This window comes from Cupressus sempervirens, chromosome 2 (genome assembly GCF_028749045.1).
Source record: "Cupressus sempervirens isolate cs-2001-9-10 chromosome 2, ASM2874904v1, whole genome shotgun sequence".
NCBI classification, from domain to species: domain Eukaryota; kingdom Viridiplantae; phylum Streptophyta; class Pinopsida; order Cupressales; family Cupressaceae; genus Cupressus; species Cupressus sempervirens.
The window spans coordinates 392,635,756-392,660,206 of record NC_143119.1 but is presented as its reverse complement, the minus strand read 5'-3'; the positions used below and the strand labels follow the sequence as shown (position 1 = coordinate 392,660,206).

At 34.3% G+C, this 24,451-nt stretch overlaps 1 protein-coding gene across 4 annotated transcripts; it reads left to right on the top strand.

Moving 5' to 3' along the window:
- The first annotated feature begins 3,971 nt into the window (after nucleotides 1-3,971).
- On the top strand, nucleotides 3,972-14,133 carry LOC149572783 (protein DETOXIFICATION 16-like). 4 transcript variants are annotated; one of them, XM_089813854.1, is made up of 9 exons: nucleotides 8,413-8,597; nucleotides 10,361-10,905; nucleotides 11,167-11,253; nucleotides 11,381-11,437; nucleotides 11,580-11,818; nucleotides 11,925-12,043; nucleotides 12,719-12,805; nucleotides 13,539-13,604; nucleotides 13,821-14,133. In XM_089813854.1, exons 1-9 carry the CDS (start codon nucleotides 8,433-8,435, stop codon nucleotides 13,833-13,835), a joined length of 1,380 nt encoding a protein of 459 aa, XP_089669980.1. In that variant the 5' UTR covers nucleotides 8,413-8,432; the 3' UTR covers nucleotides 13,836-14,133. The 4 variants fall into 4 exon arrangements, with proteins under 4 accessions (XP_089669983.1, XP_089669980.1, XP_089669981.1 ...); XM_089813856.1 differs by having other exon boundaries at nucleotides 8,501-8,978; XM_089813857.1 differs by lacking the exons at nucleotides 8,413-8,597; nucleotides 13,821-14,133 and adding an exon at nucleotides 3,972-4,289 and having other exon boundaries at nucleotides 13,539-13,610.
- Nucleotides 14,134-24,451: the final 10,318 nt, after the last annotated feature.

Genomic DNA, 24,451 nt, shown 5'->3' with positions numbered 1-24,451 from the left:
CAACTAAATGTGAATGAAGATCACATACATATAAAAGTCAATATGGCTTAAAAATTAAAATTACTCTATTATAAAAATTAACTTTAAATCACATATGTCATAAAATATATATATATATATATATATATATATATATATATATATATATACACGTACCGACACCGAAGGAGTCCATGCCTTTGTATCCCCCTCCTCTCTTGCATTAGGGTCTATAGCCTCTGCGTGTGTCTGGTGTATCCTCGTCTAATACAAAATGATACTCAAGAAGATCACCTATGGGACCCAGGCAAATATTCTTGCACGTAATGCAAGTGCGAAGCACACAAACATGTGATGAGCTAGCCGATGATGAACTGGCATAGCATCATCAAAACGAGGAGGCAGGATTGATCTAGCCTGAGATATCATTAGGCTACTCAGCCTATGAATGGCTCTGATAGTCTGAGAGCTAGCCTCTATCATAATATCTGGATGATGCACTCGAGGAGGAGGGGAGATATCAGTGGGGGGGACAAAAGTGCTAGCTTTCTTCCGCTGGGAAGAGGGTCTATCCTGAAGAGCTCCTAGTCCTAAGCCCATGTTGGGCTTCATGCTCCAATAGTTCACTTTAAGTTTCAACACAAATTCAACATATAATTTTCTAAGGAAATAAAATGGTATGTCTAAATTGCCATGTGGAGGGATGTCAAAGACCATCTACCAACGATCCCAAAATTTTGCACTTATAACGTCATTTGTGCACCATTTAATCGATAGTTTATATTTTTTTGGGTCAACTGGTAAACCCGTTTTCGGGTTTGCAAAAAGGATGGCCAAATTGTCTTTGCTTATGTTGAGGGCCGCAACCTCATCGTAATCCAAACCATCATCAAACATCTCATGCATTTGATCACACCAACGAAGAGCGGTATTTTGTTGGTTTGTAAGGGTTTCAATGTTATCTACTATGGTGTTTAACATGGATAACATAGGAGCCAATGCGGGTACATTATTATATGTTCTATGCAAACCTCTCAACTCGGTGAGATTTTCATTTATCAAATCCTCGATTCGAGGAGGGTTTTGAGGGGGTAGAGGATCGTTTGGTGGATGATTTTGTGAGGGTACTGGATCATTTGGTGGGGGGTTACGAGGAATATTATTACCTGCCTCAGTGTCATCATTCTGATCAGCCATTCGTATTGAATTGCAAAACGTAATATATATTAAAAAAACCTTAATTTTAACATTTTTTTTCAAAAAAACCCTAGATTCAACTAAAACAAACAAAATCATGCTAAAATCTATCGAATTTAGATTAAAAATTAGTTTTAAAAAAAAAAAAATTATACCTCAATATCCAATATCATATTTTATAACTGATATCCAGTCGCGCGTCGATACTGGCCCCCAAAATGTGAGAAATAAGGGCCCGCATGTCTGTTCTTTTTTTTTTAAATGTAATGCCACAAGTATCGAATATCCGATATTGAATCGGATATCCGATCCCCCATTATATTTTATATATAAGATATATAACATATAGCTTTGAAATATTATATTATATTATATTTTATATATATTATATTACATTAATTTATATTATAATATAAAATATTATATTATATTATTATATTATTATATTATATTATTATAATGTATTATATTATATTATATTATTATAGTTTATAATATATTATACTTTTTTATTATTATATTATATTATATATATATATTATATTACATTACAATATATTATAATACATTATAATATAATATTATTATTATAGTATAATATTATACGATTATAATATTATAATAATATTATTATTATATTATAGTATAATTATTATTATTATAATAATATTATATTATATGTTTAATAACAATATTATATTATAAATTATAATAATATTATTATATTATAGTATTATTATTATTATATTATATTATATATTTAATAACAATTTTATATTATAATATTATAATAACATATTATATTATATATTTAATAACAATATTATAATAATATTATATTTAATAATATTATATTATAATGTATTATACTCTTATAATATAATGTTTTTATATTATTATAATATTATTATAATAATGTCATGAATATCGGATATCTGATAAGGCTCGGCCTTTCCTTCCAGGCTTAGTACCTGGATAGGTGGAAAAAAGTCAGAGCGGATTTTGAAGCACTTTTAGACGTGTTCAAACTCTATTTTTTTCACATCGCCACTTTTTGACACACCATGATCCTGCACATACCCTAGTGTTCAAAGATGATAAGTGCTCAAACTATAATTTAGAGAAGTGGTGAAAAATAATTCCCCAATGTAATGAAAAAGGGAATCTCAAATTTCTACATCGTTGCAATAAATGGATCGATTCTTCGTAACCCTCTTGTTGATACACTCAACCTTTATGAGCACAACTTCAATGCTAAAGTGCTTTGCATTGGTAAACCGCATCACAATATAGATGATATGCAACATCTATCCTCAGACTTGGCCCGTGAAATCCCTATGTCAAATACATCACCCATCCATTCCTCTCATGCCCATCCATTCCTCTCATGAGAGATTTCACATAACATATAAGATTAGTGGTTGTTGGTCTTGCCTAATCCAAAAGAATAAGCAGAGGCTTTACTGATAAGAAGCTCCTGATGTCTACTGCTAGACTTTCAAGCTCTCTAGGGCCTAGTAGGTTGCCATTTTGTAGAATGATGAGCAATTGGAGGTTTATATTTTTTCTAAGTAGTCCAATCATCTTTCCTAATATTATACAACTTGTCCATAAAGTCTTAAATCGATTTTTTTTAAACTTCCTTTCCATCTCTTCCCTCCCATAAAATGGCATGCACAAGAGAGGTAAAAAAAGTCAAGACGATGAATTTAGATATTACCATATAAACTACATCATTACAATAAAACATATCCCATATATTTATAAAGATCGGAAAAAGAAAAAGAAAAAAAAAGTTAATTAGAGAGCAAAGTCAGCATTAATAGGATGATGACCATTAATCAACAGTTCTTATTATTTATATCATCTTGCATAGTTTGTCCTATGCTCTCCACCATTGATGAGAAAGAGGAATCTTCAACAACGGTACCTCTTTTGCATGATTTAACTATTTAATTATATTATAATTCATTACAATATAATATGTGACTTATCTTATTTAAAATTTATTATATCCTTTTAATAAAAATAAAAATTAGCAAATAATTTAGTGGAATGATGACCGTTAATAAATAATATTATTTGAATCATCTTGCAGTGTGTGCTATGCTCTCCATTAAAATTGATAGGAAAATGAAAGTTTAAAAAAGATACCTCTTTAGCAATTTACTTAATTATAATGTAATTCATAAACTATATGCTATGCTCTCCATCGTTGATAGGAAAGCTGAAAATTTAGAAAAGATACCTGTTTTGCATAATTAATTTACTTAATTATAATGTAATTCATATAATATATGACATCTTAACTTATTCTATTTAAAACTTCTTATATGCGTTTATAAAAAAATACGGTAGCCATTCGAGAAACATATTATCTATTTTATGATTAGATTGACTGATGAAGATTAAAAGCTATTGGTATATGTCAATCTGTGGAGTTTTTTTAATTAATGTCCGAATTCGTACTTAAATTTAAAAATGGTTATTAGCAAGGAGAAAGTCCAAGAAAACCTCAAGTTGATGAATTTTAAGAGTATTATAAGTGCCCAACTATTGTTTCATGACCATAATTTACATGGCGGCCTGTTGAAAACTGAACTGCGTGACACAGAAACAGACAATGTCTGTGATTAGTTTTGATTCCCTTGCAAATAAAGAATTTTAAAACCGTATGACAAAGTAGAAGGTCGTTTTTGTTTCTCTTGTTTCCATCTCTCTTCTACAGAGGCAATTCAATAATGATATGTTGTAAACATACAAACCAGCTTATAAGTTGGTTGAATTGTAGTTGTTCCATTCGATCATCCATGGAGAGAGGTGATTCAGTCCATAGCCTTAGGCACGAGAATAATGTGCTGGATCCACTTCTTGCCAAGGAGGAAACCGCTTTATTTAGAGATGAGCAGGATGAATGGAAGTGTAGTAAAGCTCTAGTTTGGGAGGAAGTAAAGAAACAATGCTGGATAGCAGGGCCTATGATGGCAGTGAATTTGTTACAATTCAGCTTTTACGTGATGTCTGTAATGGTGGTTGGACATTTAGGGGAGCTTGCGCTCTCTAGTGCATCTATTGCTAGTTCCTTCGCAAGTTTCTCCGGCTACAGTGTGCTGGTATATTTTAAAAACTTCGCTTTGCTTTGGTTTTCTTTTGTTGTTATGGCTGATAGTTTGAATACTTGTCTGAGATTCTTTTCCTTCTTAAATTCCCAACAAGGAAAAATCTTAGAAAAATTGAAAAATTAAAGCATTATCCCAGATTCTGGACTCTCTTTCTTCCAAGGTGACTGGTATCATTAAATGCGTAGTTGCACGAGTCCTAATGTACATGATTCCAAAGTCTTGACCTTTGCTCTGGTTTACAGATAAGCCGTCCCCTACAATCCCTATTTGAAGACTTTTTGGGACAATGCTTGCTTAAAGGTTTTGAAATGGGTTCCAAGGGATTTGGGTAAGTGGGTGACCAAACTGTTTGGAAATATTGATGGATGGTTTTAGTCTGGTTGCTTGCGGGGCCATTCGAGATCCTGTTGAGTGGGTGAAAAATGCAAATTACAACTTATGAAGCATGGGTTATTAGACAACTGATTTCTAAAATAATATTTTGAGAATGAAGTGTTAGGGCACTTTTTATCAATCCAACAACCAAATAAGGGAGCTGACTCTTTGCAAAGCCACAGCCATAGGACTGTTAAGAAATCAGCAGCACAAACTAATGTGCAAGTCCTTACAACAAAAGACCACTAAAGGTACACAGTCAGCAACGAGCTTCTATAGAAATGCTGCTTGGAGAACAGGAGTCCACAAAAGGCTACTGAAGTATAAACAACACGTAGACCAAGCAATACAAAGCTAATAATTCGCTATTACGACATTACAATAAAAAGATGAAGAGAGGTTCCCCAAATCTTCCTCTTGGGATACTCAAAGTTGTCCAAGACGATCCTGTGATAAACAGCATCACCCTGACTGCAGATCCACACACGTCTGCAAACCCCCTTTCCACCTCAATAACAAAGGAACCCACCTCTAAAATAGCAGCAAATAGATAGACCAGCAAAACAAGGAGCATAATGTTAAACATTATGTACTTTAATTTTTTTTTCAAGATCCAATTACATATTCAAATCATACACGACTTTTGATGTTTTTCATATTTTTTTTGCTGCTAGTACTAAGACATTTATCAATACCTTCTTGACGATTCATTAAATTAACCTTCTTGTCAGATACAGTTGCTCAGCAGATATAAATATCGTTACTGATTTTGATCCTGTGTTGGACCTTTGAACCTGAGCACTGTTTTAAAAAAAATTAGAAGATCCGAGTACAGAAGCAAATCATATGGCAGGATTTCGATGTGTTCCATAATTTTTACTGCTGGTACTAAGGAATTTATCAATACCTACTAGATGATCCATCGAATTAAACTTCTTTTCCATTACAGTTGCTCAGCAGATATAAATATCGTTCCTGATTTTGATCATGTGTTGTACCTTTGAACCTGAGGTCTAAGTTTTAGAAAACAAAATTCAAATTTGATGGCTTACATGCTCACTTTTATCGGAACATAAGTTATTGTTGTAGGTTGGTAATCTGCTTTCATGAATGCAACATAACGCTACAAAGCAAAATGAATAGGTTCATACGAATGTTCTGTCTTTAATCCTGCAAACCTACCACAATGAATTGACCCCAAAAATAATATAATCAGTTATTATGGTTCACATCTTTCTGAAGAACGTCTAAGTCTACGGTAAGTATATTCAGGAAAGGATAATGCAGTGTTGCACAAAAGATCAACTCTCTCTCTTCGATCTGTACGGATTGGAATGAGATGTGCATTGGAAACACTGAGCAGGAGCATGGACCAAAGCAACACCACATCGCAATTCATGTGCAGTTTCTGCTCTTTTTGGTGTGAGGCTACCGCTTTCTGTGGTGTAGGCATACATGGACAACATTCTTATTGCATTTCGGCAGGACTATTTAATATCTTTAGGTAAATTTGTCAGATGGCTGACTCCAAGCTTATTTGCTTATGCAGCTCCTCAACTCCTTCAAAAGCCCTCCAATCACAAAGCATTGTCCTCCTCATGATGCTCTGCTCTACAGTTACAATGTGTTTCGAAGTTCCCATTTACTGGTTTCTGGTATTTAAAGGTGACTTAAGGGACAGCCCTGGAAATAGCTAATGCTTGAACGCCCCATAGCCCCGTAGGATATACATCAACCCTGGAGTTCCCCCATAAAAAGAGAGCTAAGGTAGAAATTCTCCATTTTTCTTTTTAAGATGCAATCCTTTTACAACCTTTTTCATGGATGTCCTAAGACTATCCTTTTGAAGAAGCTTGTTGTAAACTTCTATTGAGAATAATAAGACTCCCCTTTAGAAAAATTGTGCACACATATTTTTTATCATTAATGTTTAAGAGAAGGGTTTTATGCTTGATTTTTTCTAATTTATTTCTCACTTCTAATTGTTCTCATTTTGTACTGAATTTTGATAAGTTTTATTAAAAGCAAATGGAAAAACAATAAAATTTCTCTCTCAAAATCTTATTGATTTTTATTATGCTTGATATTATGAATTCTTCCAAAATCTACGCTGTTTTTAAGATGGAGATACTTATAATTACTTTTACAATTACTCTTAGGTATGTGGTGAAATTTTATCCCTCTCCACCCAAAGTTAATAAAGACAATAAAAAATTATAGATCACCTATATGATGCTTGAGAATAACTAATTCTACCAAAATCTTCTTTATTTTCCAGATCGTCATTATTTGAAGACTAGTGAATATAATCAACGATGTCAACTTGTGTGATCTCTCTATCACCTCAAAAAGAAATGATTGTGAGATCATTTACCCATTTCATTGCACATCTCTATGTATCATGTCTACTTTTGAACAAGATGAGAAATAAGGGAAAGGGAATAAAAAATGAGGTTATTACAGAGCACATTTATAATATTAGGTTTTGGGATACTATTGATCTTATAATTTGTATTGTTTCAACTTGGATACTGAATTATTAAAATATTAAAAATTATATGTAGGTTTATAATATAAATAATATACAAAAATATTGAAAGCAAAAAGAGGGGTAAAAATTTATTAAGAGAGAAAGGAATACAACAAGGAGAGCTCAACAAGGAGCTCGATCCTGAGCAACAAGATCATCAAATTCTTGAACCATCTCAAAGGACAGTTGCCTCCTATCCCTAATATTCCAACCCGGATCATGACTAGAAGCCCATTTGGCTAAACAATCAGCAGTTCTATTCCATTCACGAGGAATATACGTGAACCTAATGAACTGAAAAGAGAAAGAGAAGAAAAGAATATGCTTAACAACAGTGGCTAGCTGCCAACTAACATCCTCAAGCTCTTGCGAAGAAAGCATGTTCACCACCACCTGGGAATCAGACTCACAGATAATCTTACTCCATCCCCGCAAGCAACACTGTTCCACAGCATATAAAATAGCCTGAGCTTCCATGAGATTGTTAGTATAATCACCCTTATGAACTGAGAAGAAAAATTTAACATCCCCAGAACTACAACGAGCCACTCCGCCAATACCAGCCGGACCAGGATTCCCACGGGAAGAACCATCAGTGTTAATTTTCAGAACTCCACAGGGAGGAGGAGTCCAGTGCCCATCCCGGTTAACCCGACCCTTCCTATGATGGTGAAGCTGCCTAGACATAAAAGGAAACCTATGAGCTGCAACCCCATCCTGCAGATGAAAATTGAGGCGATTACAGATAGCAAGATCAATCGGATCCATACCCCCATCAAGCTCACACTTCACAAAAATATTGTTTAAATGGTGTGAATTGATTTTTAATTTATCATAATTGAAGTTGCCTAATTCATATTTTGTTTGACTCTATTTAATACATATTTTTTTGTTAAAAACTTATTTTATTTAACTAAAACCAACAATCAACCACAAATTACTATTCATTTATGAAAAAGATATGACACTTATTTTGTACTGAAATACTTTTACTATTATAATTATTTTTAAATCATATTACTTACATTCAGTGGTAATACAATTAGTTTACTCAATTACTATGTATTTTATGAAAATACCATGTCTAACTTATTTTATTTAAAATATTTGAAATTACTTATTAATTAAATATTTAGAACAATATATATACTAGATGATTACATTGTCTGATCAACGTTAAAAACCATTGGCATACAATAAGTAGTGTTGTATTATTGATGTCATAGAATATGTCCCAGAATAAAAGAGGTAAGAATATGTGCCAGAATAAAAAGGTAATGCCAGTAGAGAGAAATATAAGGCAGCTCAAACTGTCGGTTCGTGATCAGAATTTACATGGCGTTCTATTGGAAACAGTATTAGTTATGGGGTACAGAACCAGACAAATTGGCTGTGTAAACTTTTGATACCCTTCCCAATACAGAATTCAAATAGTGTTAACAATGGTCGTTTTTGTTTTTCGCTTTTTCCATCTCTCTTCTACAGAGGCGATTCAATCTTCTTATGTAACAAGCATACAGTCCAGCTTATAATAAAATTAAATGTGCTTCTTTAATTCGATCAACAATGGAAAGGTGTGATTCAATTCATAGCCATGGGCATGAGAGTAATTAATGTGCTGGAGCCACTTGTAGCCGAGGGAACAGTTATAACTGGAGATTAGCAGGATGAAGATAAGTATAATGGCGCCGTAGTATTGAAGGAAATAAAGAAACAACGCCGGATAGCAGGGCCTGCGAATGGGAGTGAATTTGTTACAGTTTGCCTCGCGTATGGTAATCTGTTATGTTGGTGGGACGTTTAAGGGAGCTTTCTCTCTCTAGTGCATCTATCGCTTCTCCCTTACCAAATTTCTCTGGCCTTAGTGTGCTGATATAATTTTAAAACCTTGCTTTACTTTGGTTTGCATTTGTTTAAGAGTGTGTAGTTTGAAATTTTGAATACTTTCATGATATTAATTTCCTTCTTAAATTCTCAAAACGCAAAAAAACATTAGAAAAGGTTATAAAATTTGAAGCATTATCTTTGTGTCTCGACTATATCCCTTCCAGGATGACTGATATCCTTAAATGTTTGGTTGCACTGAGTCATCGAGTACATTATTCCACAGATCTTATACGCGCAAATTGGCCTTGCAAAGCGTAGAATCATAAGATATCAAACTACTCTGTTATATAAATGAACCATCCCATGCAACCTATATTTGATATCTTTTTTGGTCCTGCAACCGAGTAAATATTCAGATTGATGCAGTACTGAAGCGGGTCGCTTAGATATCAAGCAGTTCATCGGACACAATAATTGCTAAAAGGTTTTTGGAATGTGGTTGCAAGTTAACTGGCCTTAGGAGATGGGTGACCAACCAGCTTGGAAATATTAATTAGTCTATGATTGCAAGTGGGCAATTCCAATTCCAGTTAAATGGGTGAAAACACCAAATTACTATTTATGAGACATTAAAAACATTATGTGCATAAACTTTTTGTTTATAAGATTCCAAGTACAGACTCAAACTATATGGTAGGCTTTTGGTGTTCTTGTAGATAGAATGCACACAAGGGATGAATATACAACCTATTTCTTTTTTGAGTACTTTTTACTGCATGTTTTGAGAAATCAATAGTATCTATTAAATAATTTATTAAATTAACCTTCTTTTCAAACAGAGTTGCTCAGCAGATAAAAATATCGTTACCACTTTTGATCCTGTAAGGGAACCTTTGAACCTGAGCTCTCAAGCTTTAGAAAAACAGAATCCAAACTAGATCTCTTAGATTCTCATCTGGTTTCAAAAAAAAGTTGTTTTGGGGCTGCTAATCCGCTTTCGTGAATGTAATCATGCCACAAGGCAAAATGAATAAATCCAACCTAGTTTTTTTTTTCTTTTTTATCCTTTGAAGCGAACAGCAGTCAACCTTTTCCTTATTGGATGAATTTTTAAAAAGCATTTTGTGGAAACTTAATAAAAAAATGTAACATGTTCGGTCTGCATATATGCCACATTGAATCGACCTTATAGATTATTTCACTAGTTATTATGGTTCACCCCTTTTGAAGAATTTTTAAGTATTGACAGGAGTGAAGATTTAGGTTTGTTTAAAAGCAATGAATGAATGTTACATGGAAGACCAACTGTTTTTCCCTTCTGTCTGTACAGATGGGAATGGGAAGTACACTGGAGACCCTATGTGGACAGGCCTATGGGGCAAAGCAATACCATCAGGTTGGGATTCATGTGCAGAGAGCATTTATTGCTCTCTTTTTTGTGAGCCTACCACTTGCTGTGGTGTGGGCATACATGGGCAACATTCTAATTGCATTTGGGCAGGACCCTTTGATATCCTCTGAAGCAGGGAAATATGCCAGATGGATGATTCCCAGTCTGTTTGCTTACGCAGCTCTTCAACCCCTTGTCAGATTTCTCCAGTCACAAAGCATCGTCTTTCCCATGATGCTATGCTCTGCAATTGCTTTGTGTTTCCATGTTCCCATGTGCTGGGTTCTGGTATTTAAGAGTGGATTAGGATATAAAGGGGCTGCCTTGGCAAACAGCATTTCCTACTGGGTTAATGTGGCACTTCTGATACTATATATTAAGATTTCACCTGCATGCAAGAGGACGTGGACATCCTTTACATGGGAGGCTTTGCATGATATTAAACATTTTTTCAAGCTTGCCATTCCATCTGCATGCATGATCTGGTATACTACTTTAATCTCTTAGCAACAAAATATGGTCCAGATTATCTACACATTACTTCATAGCATTCATGTGGTTAATATAATTCATCTTCTCCCTTCCCAATATTCAAATTTTATAGCACATGATGAACATTTTGTCAAATAAACAGGATCCATTTTCATTATCATACTATAATTCTAGTTGTTAATGTTGTATCAGTATGGTAGATACAATTAAAATTTATTTTTAAACTTATTTTGTTAATTCGTTGGTGCCAACAGCTTGCAATGGTGGTCCTTTGAGATACTTATTCTCTTGTCTGGTCGGTTGCCCAATCCAAAACTTGAGACATCAGTTCTTTCAATCTGGTATGTATGTATAATGTGAGAATTCGACTTACTGTTATATACAAAGATTAATTCTAAATGAATCATAATTAGAGTATTTTATTGCATCTGCTTCATTTTTATCTGAGCTAGCTTTGATACATTGCAGCCTTAACACTTCTTCTCTAGCATACATGATTCCCTTTGGTTTTAGTGCTGCTGTAAGGTAAGTGCATTTTACAGATAAATAGTAAACTTCTACCACTTCTGTTAGTCATTTACCTAGTCAACTGTGAATCACTTAACCTTATCAAAGATATAATCAAAACTATTTTCAATAAAAAAAAATCACAATGTTTGCATTGCAGTACACGAGTTTCAAATGAACTGGGAGCAGGATGCTCACATGCTGCCCGGTTAGCAGTGTATGTAGTGTTCTTTATTGCAATCACGGAGGCAATCATGATAGTCTGTCTTTTATTCTCTATACGATATTTTTGGGGCTATGCTTACAGCAATGAAAAGGAGGTCATTGATTATATTGCAAGCATGATCCCATTACTAGCAGCCTCATCATCTTTGGATGGAATCCAATGCATTCTTTCAGGTTCAATGACAACAAACATATTCATCTTGAAACCATGACATCATGATAAAACTTTCTTCTTTCTGTAGATGAAATGGTTGACCGAAAATAATATTTATGATTTCAGGCATTGCTAGAGGATGTGGGAGGCAAAAAGTGGGTGCTTATGTTAATCTTGGGGCATACTACATGGTTGGCATTCCTATAGCTTTCTTTTTGGCCTTTGTGCAGCATATTGGTGGCAGGGTCAGTTACTCTTTCCCCAGTGATTTCATTTACAAAGCTCTGAATTTATGTTTTCAATGGTTTAGAAATAGATGACAACTTCAGAAAAATAATATAGTCTGCCTTACCTGTTGGAGTAAGACTTTTGACAGATGAATTCTAATCCAGAAAATAGAACTGTTATTGAAATTATTATTCTGATGTTCAACTGGCTATATCATTTCCATCAGCAGTATGAGAATATAACTCGTTTTCCATCATAAGGCATGCTATGAAGCAGCCATATGTAAAGCTGAGGCAGGAAATTTGTTCATTTCAAAATTGTTAATTCAGAATGGCATGCCACAAACTAGAAATTGTTAATCATAGACTAGGAATTAACTGAGTTTAGGCATTTGGTGAACTTCCTAAAATTATCCAGATTTTCTTCGCTACATAGTTGTAGACTATTCAACTGAATCCTAACTGCTAATTTCCATCACAAGCTTGTTTTGGCTATCTTTTAACATATAAAAACATAAAGCAATTGCCAGTAATAAACTTGGAAGAGACTTGTTCGGAATTTTCCTAATAGAGAAAGCACATGACTCCCTTTGGGCTGCAGGGAAAATGATTTTGTTTACAAATAAAGAAATAAAATATTACTTTTTCACATTTTCATTTGTTGCTTATGCCAAACTTTCATGTAATTTTTAGGGACTCTGGCTCGGCATTATCTGTGGCCTTTCTGTACAATCAATTTTACTCTTCCTAGTTACAACATGTACAGGCTGGGAACAAGAAGTAAGTAGCTCCAATTTTACTATTTTAAAGAGTTAAAAATTGCAGCATCTTTTGTTTATATGAAAAAAGAAGACATGGATTGCATCCATTTTTTCCCCGTAATTATGTTGCTTAGGATTGGGATGGTATTATACCATTACCTGAATGCAAATAATAAGTGAAGCAAAGGAATATTGATGACAAATAGCAGCGTGTAATGAATTTTATTTATGTCACTGATTTCAGATTTCATTTGAAGGTGAAGTTTGTTTACATGATTTAACCATTTTGATTTGATGCATATTATATTAAGTTTGTCCACTTGCACATTACATGTATCTTCATCTTTGAAGTGTCTTGATTTAGCAAAGTGGCCATGAACATGGATGCTTGCTTTGAATCTAGCTGAATATTGTTTGCAACACAGAAGAATAATATCAAGCACAAGGCAAAATGTGACGAGTCTTATTTATATTAGACAAATCTCAAGTTTTATTTGGGGTTGAGTTTATCTGGATGGTTTAACCATTTTAATCTGATGCACATTGCGTGCACTAGTCGGAAGTTCATGTACATGCACATAGCATCTAGACCAACGGATTAGTTTTCTCTCAGCTTAGATCTACTATGTTTCTCTTTACAATGTATTGATTTGGCATTGAAAATGAATGTTTGCTTTGAATATCATCCATGGATGTAAAACTACACCAACTATACTGTTTACTAATGTAAACATTGGTTGTATTATGGATAGGCAAGAAATGCAAGAGACAGAGTATATGCATCACAATTACCCATAGTTACTGATGATATGATAAAGGTATGAACCTTTTGTTCTTCTTTTAAGAGAAGGCTGATTTTAGGAAATTCCTATTAAATTAAGAACAAAAAGTTCTGTGAGATAAAAGAAATGGCAAACAGCATCTAAAGCATAATGTTTTACTTTTTCTAAGCTGATCGGATACTTACAAAAACAATCGCTGCACTACCATAGAATACCCTTAACTTATTGTCATTGATATTTGTCATCAAACAGGATGAAAAGAAATAACAATCTTGATGCTGATAAGTTCTGCAAACAATTTTCAAGCTGTTGGACGAACAAAGTTATTTTGGTTAACAAGCTTGATGGAGCTGGAAAAAGTGGCATCATTTTTGGAAATTGGTCACTTGCAAGTGAATGGGAAGTACTGTTGTTGGGTACAAAGAAAAAAAATCTCACTTCGCTTCTTAGATTATGATAAAATTCAAATCAATGTTCACAAGAACCATGTTTTTCTTCTCTAATGTGCTGTTGTGCATCATTATTTTTCTTGAGAATATATTTGTAATGTCTCAGGTGTTTTTCATTTTGTGTTATTGTTCAATTTTGGTTTTACTACGTTACTTGTTTTAGTGATAATGTTTTGTGTAACTCTTAATCTATTTTAAATTTTTATGAGCTTGTGTATTAGCATCTGGATCGTTGACTATGCATTCAATATTACAGATGTATTTGTCGTGCCTATATATTTTTGGACTATTTGATTAATTTCACTTAACTGTCTTCAGTATACATCAAATAGATGTGTTCATTATAGTTGATGCAGCAACCTAGATTACTATTGATTTACATCTTTATGTCCAAGCCATGATTCTTAAATTCATATGGATAGATGTCATGTTGGATGTTTGTTGCACTTGCTTGGCTATTCTTCAATGATGCAGTAGATCTAACATCTAATAATCAAGTGTACAGGTATGATATTTTTCCCCAATAATGGTCGATTTAAAGATGTCACATTGGATAAAACATGTTTGATAATCTCCATCTCTCTCTATTGGGTGTGAAATGAGTCTTGTAAACCCTAGGTTAATCCCGTCCCAAATCAATGGTGATTCCAAAATCTGTGCCTTGACTGAACTAGTAAAGTGAGTGAGCCCTTTACATGTGGTTGTTTTTCTCCTACTGCATTTTAAGTAAATCAAATACATGTTTGTTATATTTACAAAAAAATTAATTGTAGATATTAGTTTTCCACAATCCATTAGAATTCTTTGCTGTATTTTCTGGGCAGATTGTGTAACAATTTTTGCATCAACATTTTGGATCACACTCTGTGATCCATCATCAGGATGAGAGAGCTGAAGGAGAAATCAACATTTCGGATCACATTTCTCCTTCAGCTCTCTCATCCTGATGATGGATCACAGAGTGTGATCTGAAACGTTGATGCAAAAATTGCTACACAATCTGCCCAGAAAATACAGCAAAGAAAAGAATTAATGTTTCGAGTAGAGAGATAATTTGTTATACTGCAGTGGAAATATGTTTCCTACAGATACTATTTCTAGTGAAAGAAATTAAAGTGCATTCAATCATTCTTTAGAAATAAAATATTTATTTGTGGTAATAGAATTTGCTATAATTGAAAATTCAATTTAATTTGTTTCAATCTTGTGTGATCATTAGAAAAATATCAAATTTAAATGAATTACGTTGTTTCCTCTTTTTGGATTGTTTGCATGAGAAAATCTTGATTACCAGCACTAGCGCCAATAGGAGGTGCAATGGATACACTGATTGTAATTTATTTAAAATGTGTTTGAGAGGATGTCTATATTTAAATTTATAAGTAATTAATGTCGATAGACATTTCCTACAGTCACAGCCATATGTACTCAGGCATCCATGTGCATTAAAACTGTCCTTAAATCTCAGGATCAATAACAAATCTTCATCCTTCACAATTAAATAGTGTGCTGCAACAGAAATTATATATTAATATGAATGAAAAAAATCCATTGCCACCATAAATCTTCTCAAATACTTGCTGCCGTTAATTATAAAGTCTTGATCACAAAGAAGCCCATAACTGCCACCATCTATGCACACCACGATTTAGCCATAAATGCAGATGGTTTGATGTGTACAGTTTGGTAATATTTTTTTGTTGCTACCTATTTTTGTTTAAATTTTTAGCAAAAACATATGTTATTATGATCATATGTATTATTATCTTATTTACATTAGAAATTGTTAAATATGAATATATTATAATGTGTAATATACTTTTATGATATAAAAAATACATTATATATAATATATAATTGTGGCAACTCCAGTGGCTACAAGTAAAGTAGTGGAGATTGATTTGGAAATGAAGCATACTTAAGTGTGTGACTTATAGCACCTATCACATGAGATTTGTCTGTTCCTGTTGTACCCTAAATTTAAATTAATAAGGAAGAGTCATCTGCATTTGTGCGTAGTGTGAAATGATTATCGACTGCTTCTTCTTGTTTAATGCTGAGATTAGCATAGCTTACAGATTCAGAAATGTCATCATAAATTAGAAAACCAATACTTTTCACGCTACTGATCAAATTTACAGCCTCATTTGTATTTTCATCACCCTGAAATTCACTGGACCAATTTTAATGTTTGTTTGTTTGCTTGCTTGTTTCTCTTCTTCCCAGCATGTCTATCTCAGACATTTGCATGAGCTGGCCATTGTGAAGGCTAGATATAATTCCCTATTCATTTTCTATCTTTGAGTCTTATACACTATCATCTTCATTCTCAGAATATTCATTATTTTCACTTGGTATTCTTCATTGCACATGCCATGGATTGTAAATGAAGTTTTCTTTATTTGATACTATTGTATCATTGTCATGATCAATGTCTTGTTCAATGTCATGAAATGGCTTGTATAACAGCAATTTGGAGAAACAGAAGTTTACCCACTTGTCTGATCCACATGTAGGAATTAATATAAATCTTGGGAACACTCTTACAATAGTTGCTTTCTTCCTTGATTCCACTCATTCGCTGATTTTCTTTGAGGGTTATATGTCCAGAATTTTACCGCATCAATTAATGAGATTGCTACCATAGGTAGAGGCCTTAACTTGTAAGCACCGATGAAAGAGACAATGTGTTCTTCAATGCCATTGTCATCATTTTGTAGTATACCTTTGAATACTTCAGTTGATTGTTGGTAAAAGGATTTGTCTTTCCAGAAATGATTACACAAATTAGTTCTTTATGCCCAGAATGAAAGACAAAGTGCAACCAACAGTTGGATAGGATACCATGAGATTGGTGACCTTCCTCTGAATTGAGCAGTACAGCTCCTTTCTTATGATTTACAATGAATTAAATACTGATTAAGCCTTTAGCCAAAAGGCAAATAACCACACAACCATCTATCCATAAATATTGAATAGATGAGAATATTTACATACAATCGAGTGCAAACTAAGAACTCAAAGATTCTTAACTCCACATTTACGATCAATGGACTGAGGGAAAGATTAAAGATTTCTTTCAAATACACATGATGCATGAAATTCAAAGATTTCTTCACATGCAAGGAAAAAAATTAGTGGACGAAGGTTTCAGAAATAATTGCCTTGACCCAAAGATCAATTACAATCAAAACAAATACATTCAGAACTCAAAGATTCAGAACATATCACATCTTTCCTCTAATAAAGAAAAACAATCAAAAGATTATCATTCCCATCCATCAAGAAAACTGTATCTGAAAATAACATGTGATGTTCTTTCCCTTCTACCCTCAGAAAATAAACCATCCCCTCTCTTTCTGTAGCTCAAAGAGTTTTTTCCCAAAAAGAGGAACCCCCATACCTGACTTTTTGATACAAAGATCAATTACAATCAAAACAAATTAATTCAGAAATCAAAGATTCAAAACATATCACATCTTTCCTCTAATAAAGAAAAACAACCAAAAGATTATCATTCCCATCCATCAAGAAAACTGTATCTGAAAATAACATGTGATGTTCCTTCCCTTCTCCCCTCAGAAAATAAACAATTCCCTCTCTTTCTGTAGCTCAAAGAGTTTTTTCCCAAAAAGAACCCCCATACCTGACTTTTTGATGCATATTTTTTTTTTTTTCTTCTTGTAAGTGTCCTTTTAGTTATTATAACCAATGTTACAGGATTCAAAGCATATCACATCTTTCCTCTAATAAAGAAAAACAACCAAAAGATTATCATTCACATCCATCAAGAAAACTGTATCTGAAAATAACATGTGATGTTCCTTCCCTTCTACCCTCAGAAAATAAACAATCCCCTCTCTTTATGTAAGCTCAAAAAGTTTTTTTCCCAAAAAAGGAACCCACCTACCTGACTTTTTGATGCATATTTTATTTTATTTTCTTCTTGTAAGTCTACTTTTAGTTATTATAACCAATGTTACAGGACTCGACGAGTCCTGCCGAGTATGAAGGTGAGGTAGCCTTCTTGAAGCTAGTGGCCTCTTGCCTCGAACTTAACCAAATCCTAGGTGAGTTTCCATGGACTTGCCATGTCCTACTGGTCAGACTCTGCCAACAGCCAACGAAAAATTTTAAAAAATTCAGCTCAAGTGCAAGAGGATATATACAAATATAACATTTAAGTATAAGTTATACGTGTATAAATATTGTTAGGATGTTTGAGATAGGTTTCAGCTTCATAGGAGTTAAAATGCAGATTCTAGATTTTGGGGGTTTTCAAAAATTCCAGGCTTAGCCAAATTTCAAGATTCAGTAAGCATTCAGCAGTGTTATCTCCCACAACCTATCTTGGTTATTTGAGGTCAACTTGAAGCTAGAAGTTGATGATCCTATCTTCAACAATGAAGACTTGGAGTGGGTTGATCAGGTGAATCGATAGACAGAGGCAGTGGCGATGGCAGAGGAGGAGGCTAGAGCACAAGGAGACTCAATGCAGGACCCTAATGTTGAGAGTGATGGATCCGACTCTAATGATGAGGATTATGAGGATGAGGAGGATGATCGTGATGAACATGTCACTGAGGTTCAACCTCACACACAAGGAGAGAGGATGGCTCTAGAGTCTTCCATAACCTATCTTATGCATACTTGTAGGACATAGGCTACTATGTGCCTTTATTTTGATATATGTCTTGAACTTTTGATTCAATGGATTGCATATTCCATGATTATTATAGACACTTGACAATCTATTGCTCAAGTATTAGTATCTTGTGTCTCCAACATATATCTGCATATGTTCCAATTAGTGATTTTCCATAGTAACTGCCCGGAATGCTATTTGTTATGGGACTGGAACTAGATATGCTTCAATGGGTGGCTAATCAAAATAAGCTCTGTGTCCTTTGCTACTGCTATTGATCACTTTTGCTCAAGCTGCTGAAGCTACCTTTGTCTTTGCTCCTGCTACCCTTGATTCCTCCTCCGCATGCAACAGTTGGATTGGATCAACGATTTCTAGTATGTATGCTGGTAACACTATTATTTCTATTATGTTTTTGATAAGGAAAACAAGTTTTGAAGGGCCCCTAAAACCCTTTACATATCAAAAGAGATATTCAATAAAAGCCCATAACAAAATAAAATAGAACAATAGAAGGACAGCAAACAAAAAGTCCAACGGAAAAGGCCATCAACAAAAGGACAGCCGGAAACGGCAAAACAAAAACAAACAGAACTAGGAAAACATTAATCCATATTCATAAGGAGATTCGTAACCTCTTTCTCCAGTATGTCCATCTTCCCAACAGCCTCTTTGATCTCAGTGAGCTCATTATTGTACTTAGAGGCTTTCTTCTTATTGTTGGCTCCTGTCCTTTTCCCCAGGCCTTCAATCTCAACAATCTCAACTCTAGCACCACCTTCTTCTGCAATGATCATCGCCTTTTCCATACCAGTGCCTTCCAGCTTGCTAATTAGTGCCTTGAGGTTTTCATTAGAGGCCTTCAAGATATGGTAGCTCTGGTTAGCTATGCCCCGCAAAGTAGCCTAAGTGGCATCCACTTTATTGGTAAGATCTAGCACTTTAGCTTCCAGATCATAGGAGGCAGCGAGGTCCACATACTAGTTGGAATCAGTGCTCTCCCCCTCCCCAATTGCCTTCTTTCCTTCCAGTAGACTCGTTCTTTCCTTTATCTCAACAATCTAGTGGAACAACCATTTAATGGACCTAAAGTTGTCCATCATACCGTTCTTAGCATTGTTGAGAACATTGATGTTATCTTCCTTGCTTATGTCACTCATGATTAACATCGCAAGGTCTATGAGCTTCTGAAGTTCCATCTTCCCTTTCAGGTCCTCATGAATTTGCAGGTTGATTATTTCTCTAGCAACCCCAAGCCATATGTTATCCATATTCATATTTTTCCACATAGTCACCCTCCCTTTAGCAAAGGAAGTAACAACCACTATTTGATCTTTCATCAGATCTTCCATGAGATTGACAAGACTCTTATTCCCTTGCTGGTCTCCCAAACCCATATTGTTGATAGGGTCGTGCTCCCTGTCCTCTGCAGCTCCAATTGTCTCCTCTTGAATGGGCCACTTCTCCTTTTGTTTAGGGGTCTTTCTCTTAACAACAACCTCTTCCTCCCCTTCCGTTTCCATCTCCTCTCCTTCCTCATCCTCATCCTCAAAGGAGGACTCCCTCCTTTTTTTCTTCAAGGGCTTCTTGGGCTTGCCTTTCTTCCTCTGCCTCTTAGCAGAGCTAGCCTTACCAAGAGTGTTCAAATCCTCCATATCCATATCCATATCATCATCACTAGCACTGAGCTCATCATCAGACTCACCAAGGTCGCCCGATGAAACTCTTCGTCAGATTCACCAGCAGTGTACATATTATTTCTATTATGTTATTTAGTTTAAGTAATTTCTTTCAAAAATTTGTATTTATACTTAAGTGATCTATGAAAAGTTGTGTATGTGTGCAAACTAGCTTCTATTTATATCAATTATTGTGCATTTGATGTTAATTGGCTAAATGATGCATGAAAAAACTTAAAATCATTAAAAATCATTAAATTTCATGGGTTTTAATTTGTTGAGTCCTAGCCGAGTCCAAGTCTAAGCCCAATGGACTTGTCAAGTACGAGTCTGAGCCGATTCAAAGGCTTGTAACATTGATTGAAACTAATTCTTGAAATCCTATTCCTTATTGTTTTATCCCACTTAAATGTTTTACAAATATTATAATTATAACCCCAGGCCCACCAACTATATCATAAGGTGTACATATGTGCCTTTGGACAAGTGGCATTTGTTGGATGTTATGACATTGGTGATGACTCATCATGATTTTCTTTTCAACGTTTATCCAATTATAAGGCTCATAAGTTTCTTTCAACAACATAAAGAAACATCCTATATATAGGGGAAAATCCATTCATCCCATTCTTAGAGATTTTCTTGAAAATCAAACTCTCCCAAAGTACATCATGCTCATTATCTCCATATTAGAACTTATAGATTGAATTGAGACCCCTTTGCTAATCAATACTTTGTCAAACACTTTCACCTTCACCTAACAGGCTTTGTTGAATTTGGTAAGCAGGCTCTAAAATCTAGTGTCAGCATAAGAATTTGACTTATCATGACGTTGTGATCCTCATTGCTCATCATTCTAAACTTTCATCAGCCCAAGTATCTTCAACAAGGACATCATCTCCCGAAACTTCATCCTCTAGTTCCTTGGCTTTCTTCTTCTTGAGCTTTCATTTTGATGAGCTTCTCTTGGCCATATAAAACTTGTGAAAAACATCTTCAAAAGATGCTTCTTCATCCAGTGATAGGAGATTGAATCTCACCAGAAGCGGCACAACATGAATCTTCCTTGCAAGGATCATTTGGGAACCCCCTATCATCTCACTCCAAATCACTCCCAACACCATCTTTCATCAAATCATCTAGGCGACCAAAGTCTAAACCTTTTAAACTCTGAGAACTAATATTTTTGTCTTTTTCTCTTACTTGGTAATCTGCTTCCTTTACATCTCAAAATGTTTGTAGTCTTTATTGTCATCTTCAAGCTGAAGAACAACATTCTTTTAGCAATTCAGACACAAGTAAGAGACATGTACAAGAAAATTGTGACCTCTTCCAAAGCAATCACAAAGCGCTCAAACCTCTACTTTAAGCAATCTTTCCAGTACCAAAAGAGCAAAAGTGAATTTTCATCTCTTGACTCTACAAGAGCAAGTATATTTCAAAAAGCGCAAGAGTGAGTTGTTGCCTCAATATGTATACTTTCCCTTTGTTGTCAAACAATTCACTCCTACGCTCTCTATATTTTTCTTGATCACTTATTGTAAGTTTTTTGCAAATTCTGATCAACCAATATTGATGTAATGCCTTTACTCTTGCTGAAGATGGTCTTTAAATATACCAAACCATATGTTAAGTATTCTTGCTATGAGATATAGTTCTGCATATAAAATATTTATCTCTGTTATAAATCAAATAAAGCAATAAATGCTGAAGGAGTAGACTTGTATTTGATGTGTGTCCTTTATCCACATTCTTACCTCTTATGTATATAGCACCCAAGAGGCATGTCCTTAGAAAGGACATGAAGGACATGACCTTTTCCAGGTCGGCCCTATATATAAAGTTATAAACTAATAAGTATTTTGCCAAGATCGGTGTCTCTAAGGATTTGCAATTAGTTAGTAATTACAATAACTATAACTATGCAATAAAACATTATTAAATGCTCCCAAGGAAGGCACCGATCAGATTAATAACTTAAAGTATTTAAGAGGCCAATCCACTCCAAGATCTTCATACTTTACCAGATTTGTACGATCTACAGATTCAGATCACTACGATATCAGAGTTACCTCATATAATATTAACAGTCCCTATTAACTTGATAATCATACTGGCAAATAACATATCTAGCACCATCAATTAAGATGAAGAGGATAGATTGATACTCTATATCTATCTGAATCTTCTAAGCATGTGGTATCATTGAACACATGATACTATGTCATATTACTAAACCTATGATATGACTTATCACTTATACTTGTGATAACAATATTGCATGGAACGCAATATACAGGATAAAATTCAAAAAGTGATTAAATTCTTCCTTTATCCAAGTTGTGACTCATAAGTAATGACGGGCCTATATCACAATATGATCCTAAGTTAAGATCTACCAGTACACGAGATAAAATCCGAAGAATGATTAAATTCTTCTTCTATCCAAGTTGTGACTCATAGGCATAGAAATGCCTACATCACAATGTGATCTTGAACTCATCCAAATATGACAGTAGTTCTCTATTGTTCAGTACATTATTTCAGAGATCGTCATCTCTCATAATGTATTTTATACAAGTGTTCATTATCTCAAAGATCGTCACCTCTTAGATAATGAATACAAATGGTGAAGCCCATGAAAATCAATAGCCTGACAAATAATAATTTTAACACAATTATTTCATTAATAATTAAAGAATACAAATGTATTATAATTCAACCGTACCAAGTCTTTTTCTGAAGTGATCTATCTTCACTCAAGAGAGAGGTTTGGTAAGAATATCTATTGCCTGATCTGCAATGCAAATGTATTCTAACTTGACAGTTTTCCTGTCTACCATATCTCTTACATAATGGTAAGGAAGTTCAATATGCTTGGACCTGTCATGAAAAATTGGATTCACAAAAAGCTTGATGGAACTTTGATTATCACAGTAAATAATAGTGGGATTCATGGGTTGACCAAATAATCCCACAAGTAACTTTCTAAGCCAAACTGCTCCCTAAGAGACCATTGCTGCTACAATGTATTCAGCTTTTGTGGAACTTTGTGCTACTGATGCCTGCTTTCTGCATATCCATGATATCATTGCTAAGTCTAAACTGAAACAACATCCTGAAGTGTTTTACCTATCAGTAACACTTCCAACCGAATCTGAGTTTGTGAACCCATGTAAGTCCAAGTCAACTTTCTCATACTTGAGCCCAAGTTTAAGAGTGCCTTGTAAGTATCTCATAATGTGTTTGACTGCAACTAGGTGAATCTCCTTTGGCTCACACATAAACTAAAAGCATTAACAACATAGAAAATATCAGGTATTATATTTACCAAGTATATAAGAGACCCAATCATCTGTTTGTAAAGAATAGAATCTATGGAGGGTGATTCTGATGTTGCTTCCTTAAGTTTGTGTCGATTAGTCTCCATTGGAGAAGACATAGATCTACAGTTCCACATTCCAAATCTCTTCAAGATGTCTAATGTATAATTTCCTTGATTAAGTATGATGTTGTCAAAGTTCTGCTACACTTCCAGTCCTAAGAAGTAATGGAGTCCTAAATCTTTCATATCAAATTGTTTGAGTCGACCTTTCTTGCATTGATCTATAAGATGATCATCACCTGTTATTAGTAAATCATCAACATATAGTATCAAAATTATCATATCATCTCTATCCCTTTTATAATAAAGATTTGGATCAGTTTCATTCTTAGAGAATCCTAAATTGGTGAGATATGTATCGATTCTCTTATACCATGCCCTGGGAGCCTGTTTAAGCCCATAGAGAGCTTTCTTGAGTCTGCAAACAAAGATTTTAGGATTATGAGTTTCAAATCTTTCAGGTTGTTCCAAATATACCTCTTTTGTAATCTTTCCATTCAGAAATGCTATTTTCACATCCATCTAATGTACTTTCCATCCCTTTGGTGCTACAAGGGGTGTATCTGGCAACTAGAGCAAAGGTTTCTTCATAATCAATTCCCTCCTTTCGAGAGAATCCTCTAGCTACAAATCTAGCTTTACATTTTTCAATGCTATCATTAGCAACATACTTGATTTTAAATATCCACTTAGAAGAAACGACACAATTTCCCTCAAGCCTTGGA

Excerpts from the sequence above, each read along its gene's own strand:
- LOC149572783 (XM_089813857.1), top strand. The coding sequence starts at position 3,987 with ATGGAGAGAGGTGATTCAGTCCATAGCCTTAGGCACGAGAATAATGTG. Across the intron at positions 10,906-11,166 it reads CCATCTGCATGCATGATCTG|CTTGCAATGGTGGTCCTTTG; the intron begins GTATACTACTTT and ends TGGTGCCAACAG. Across the intron at positions 12,044-12,718 it reads TGCAGCATATTGGTGGCAGG|GGACTCTGGCTCGGCATTAT; the intron begins GTCAGTTACTCT and ends TGTAATTTTTAG.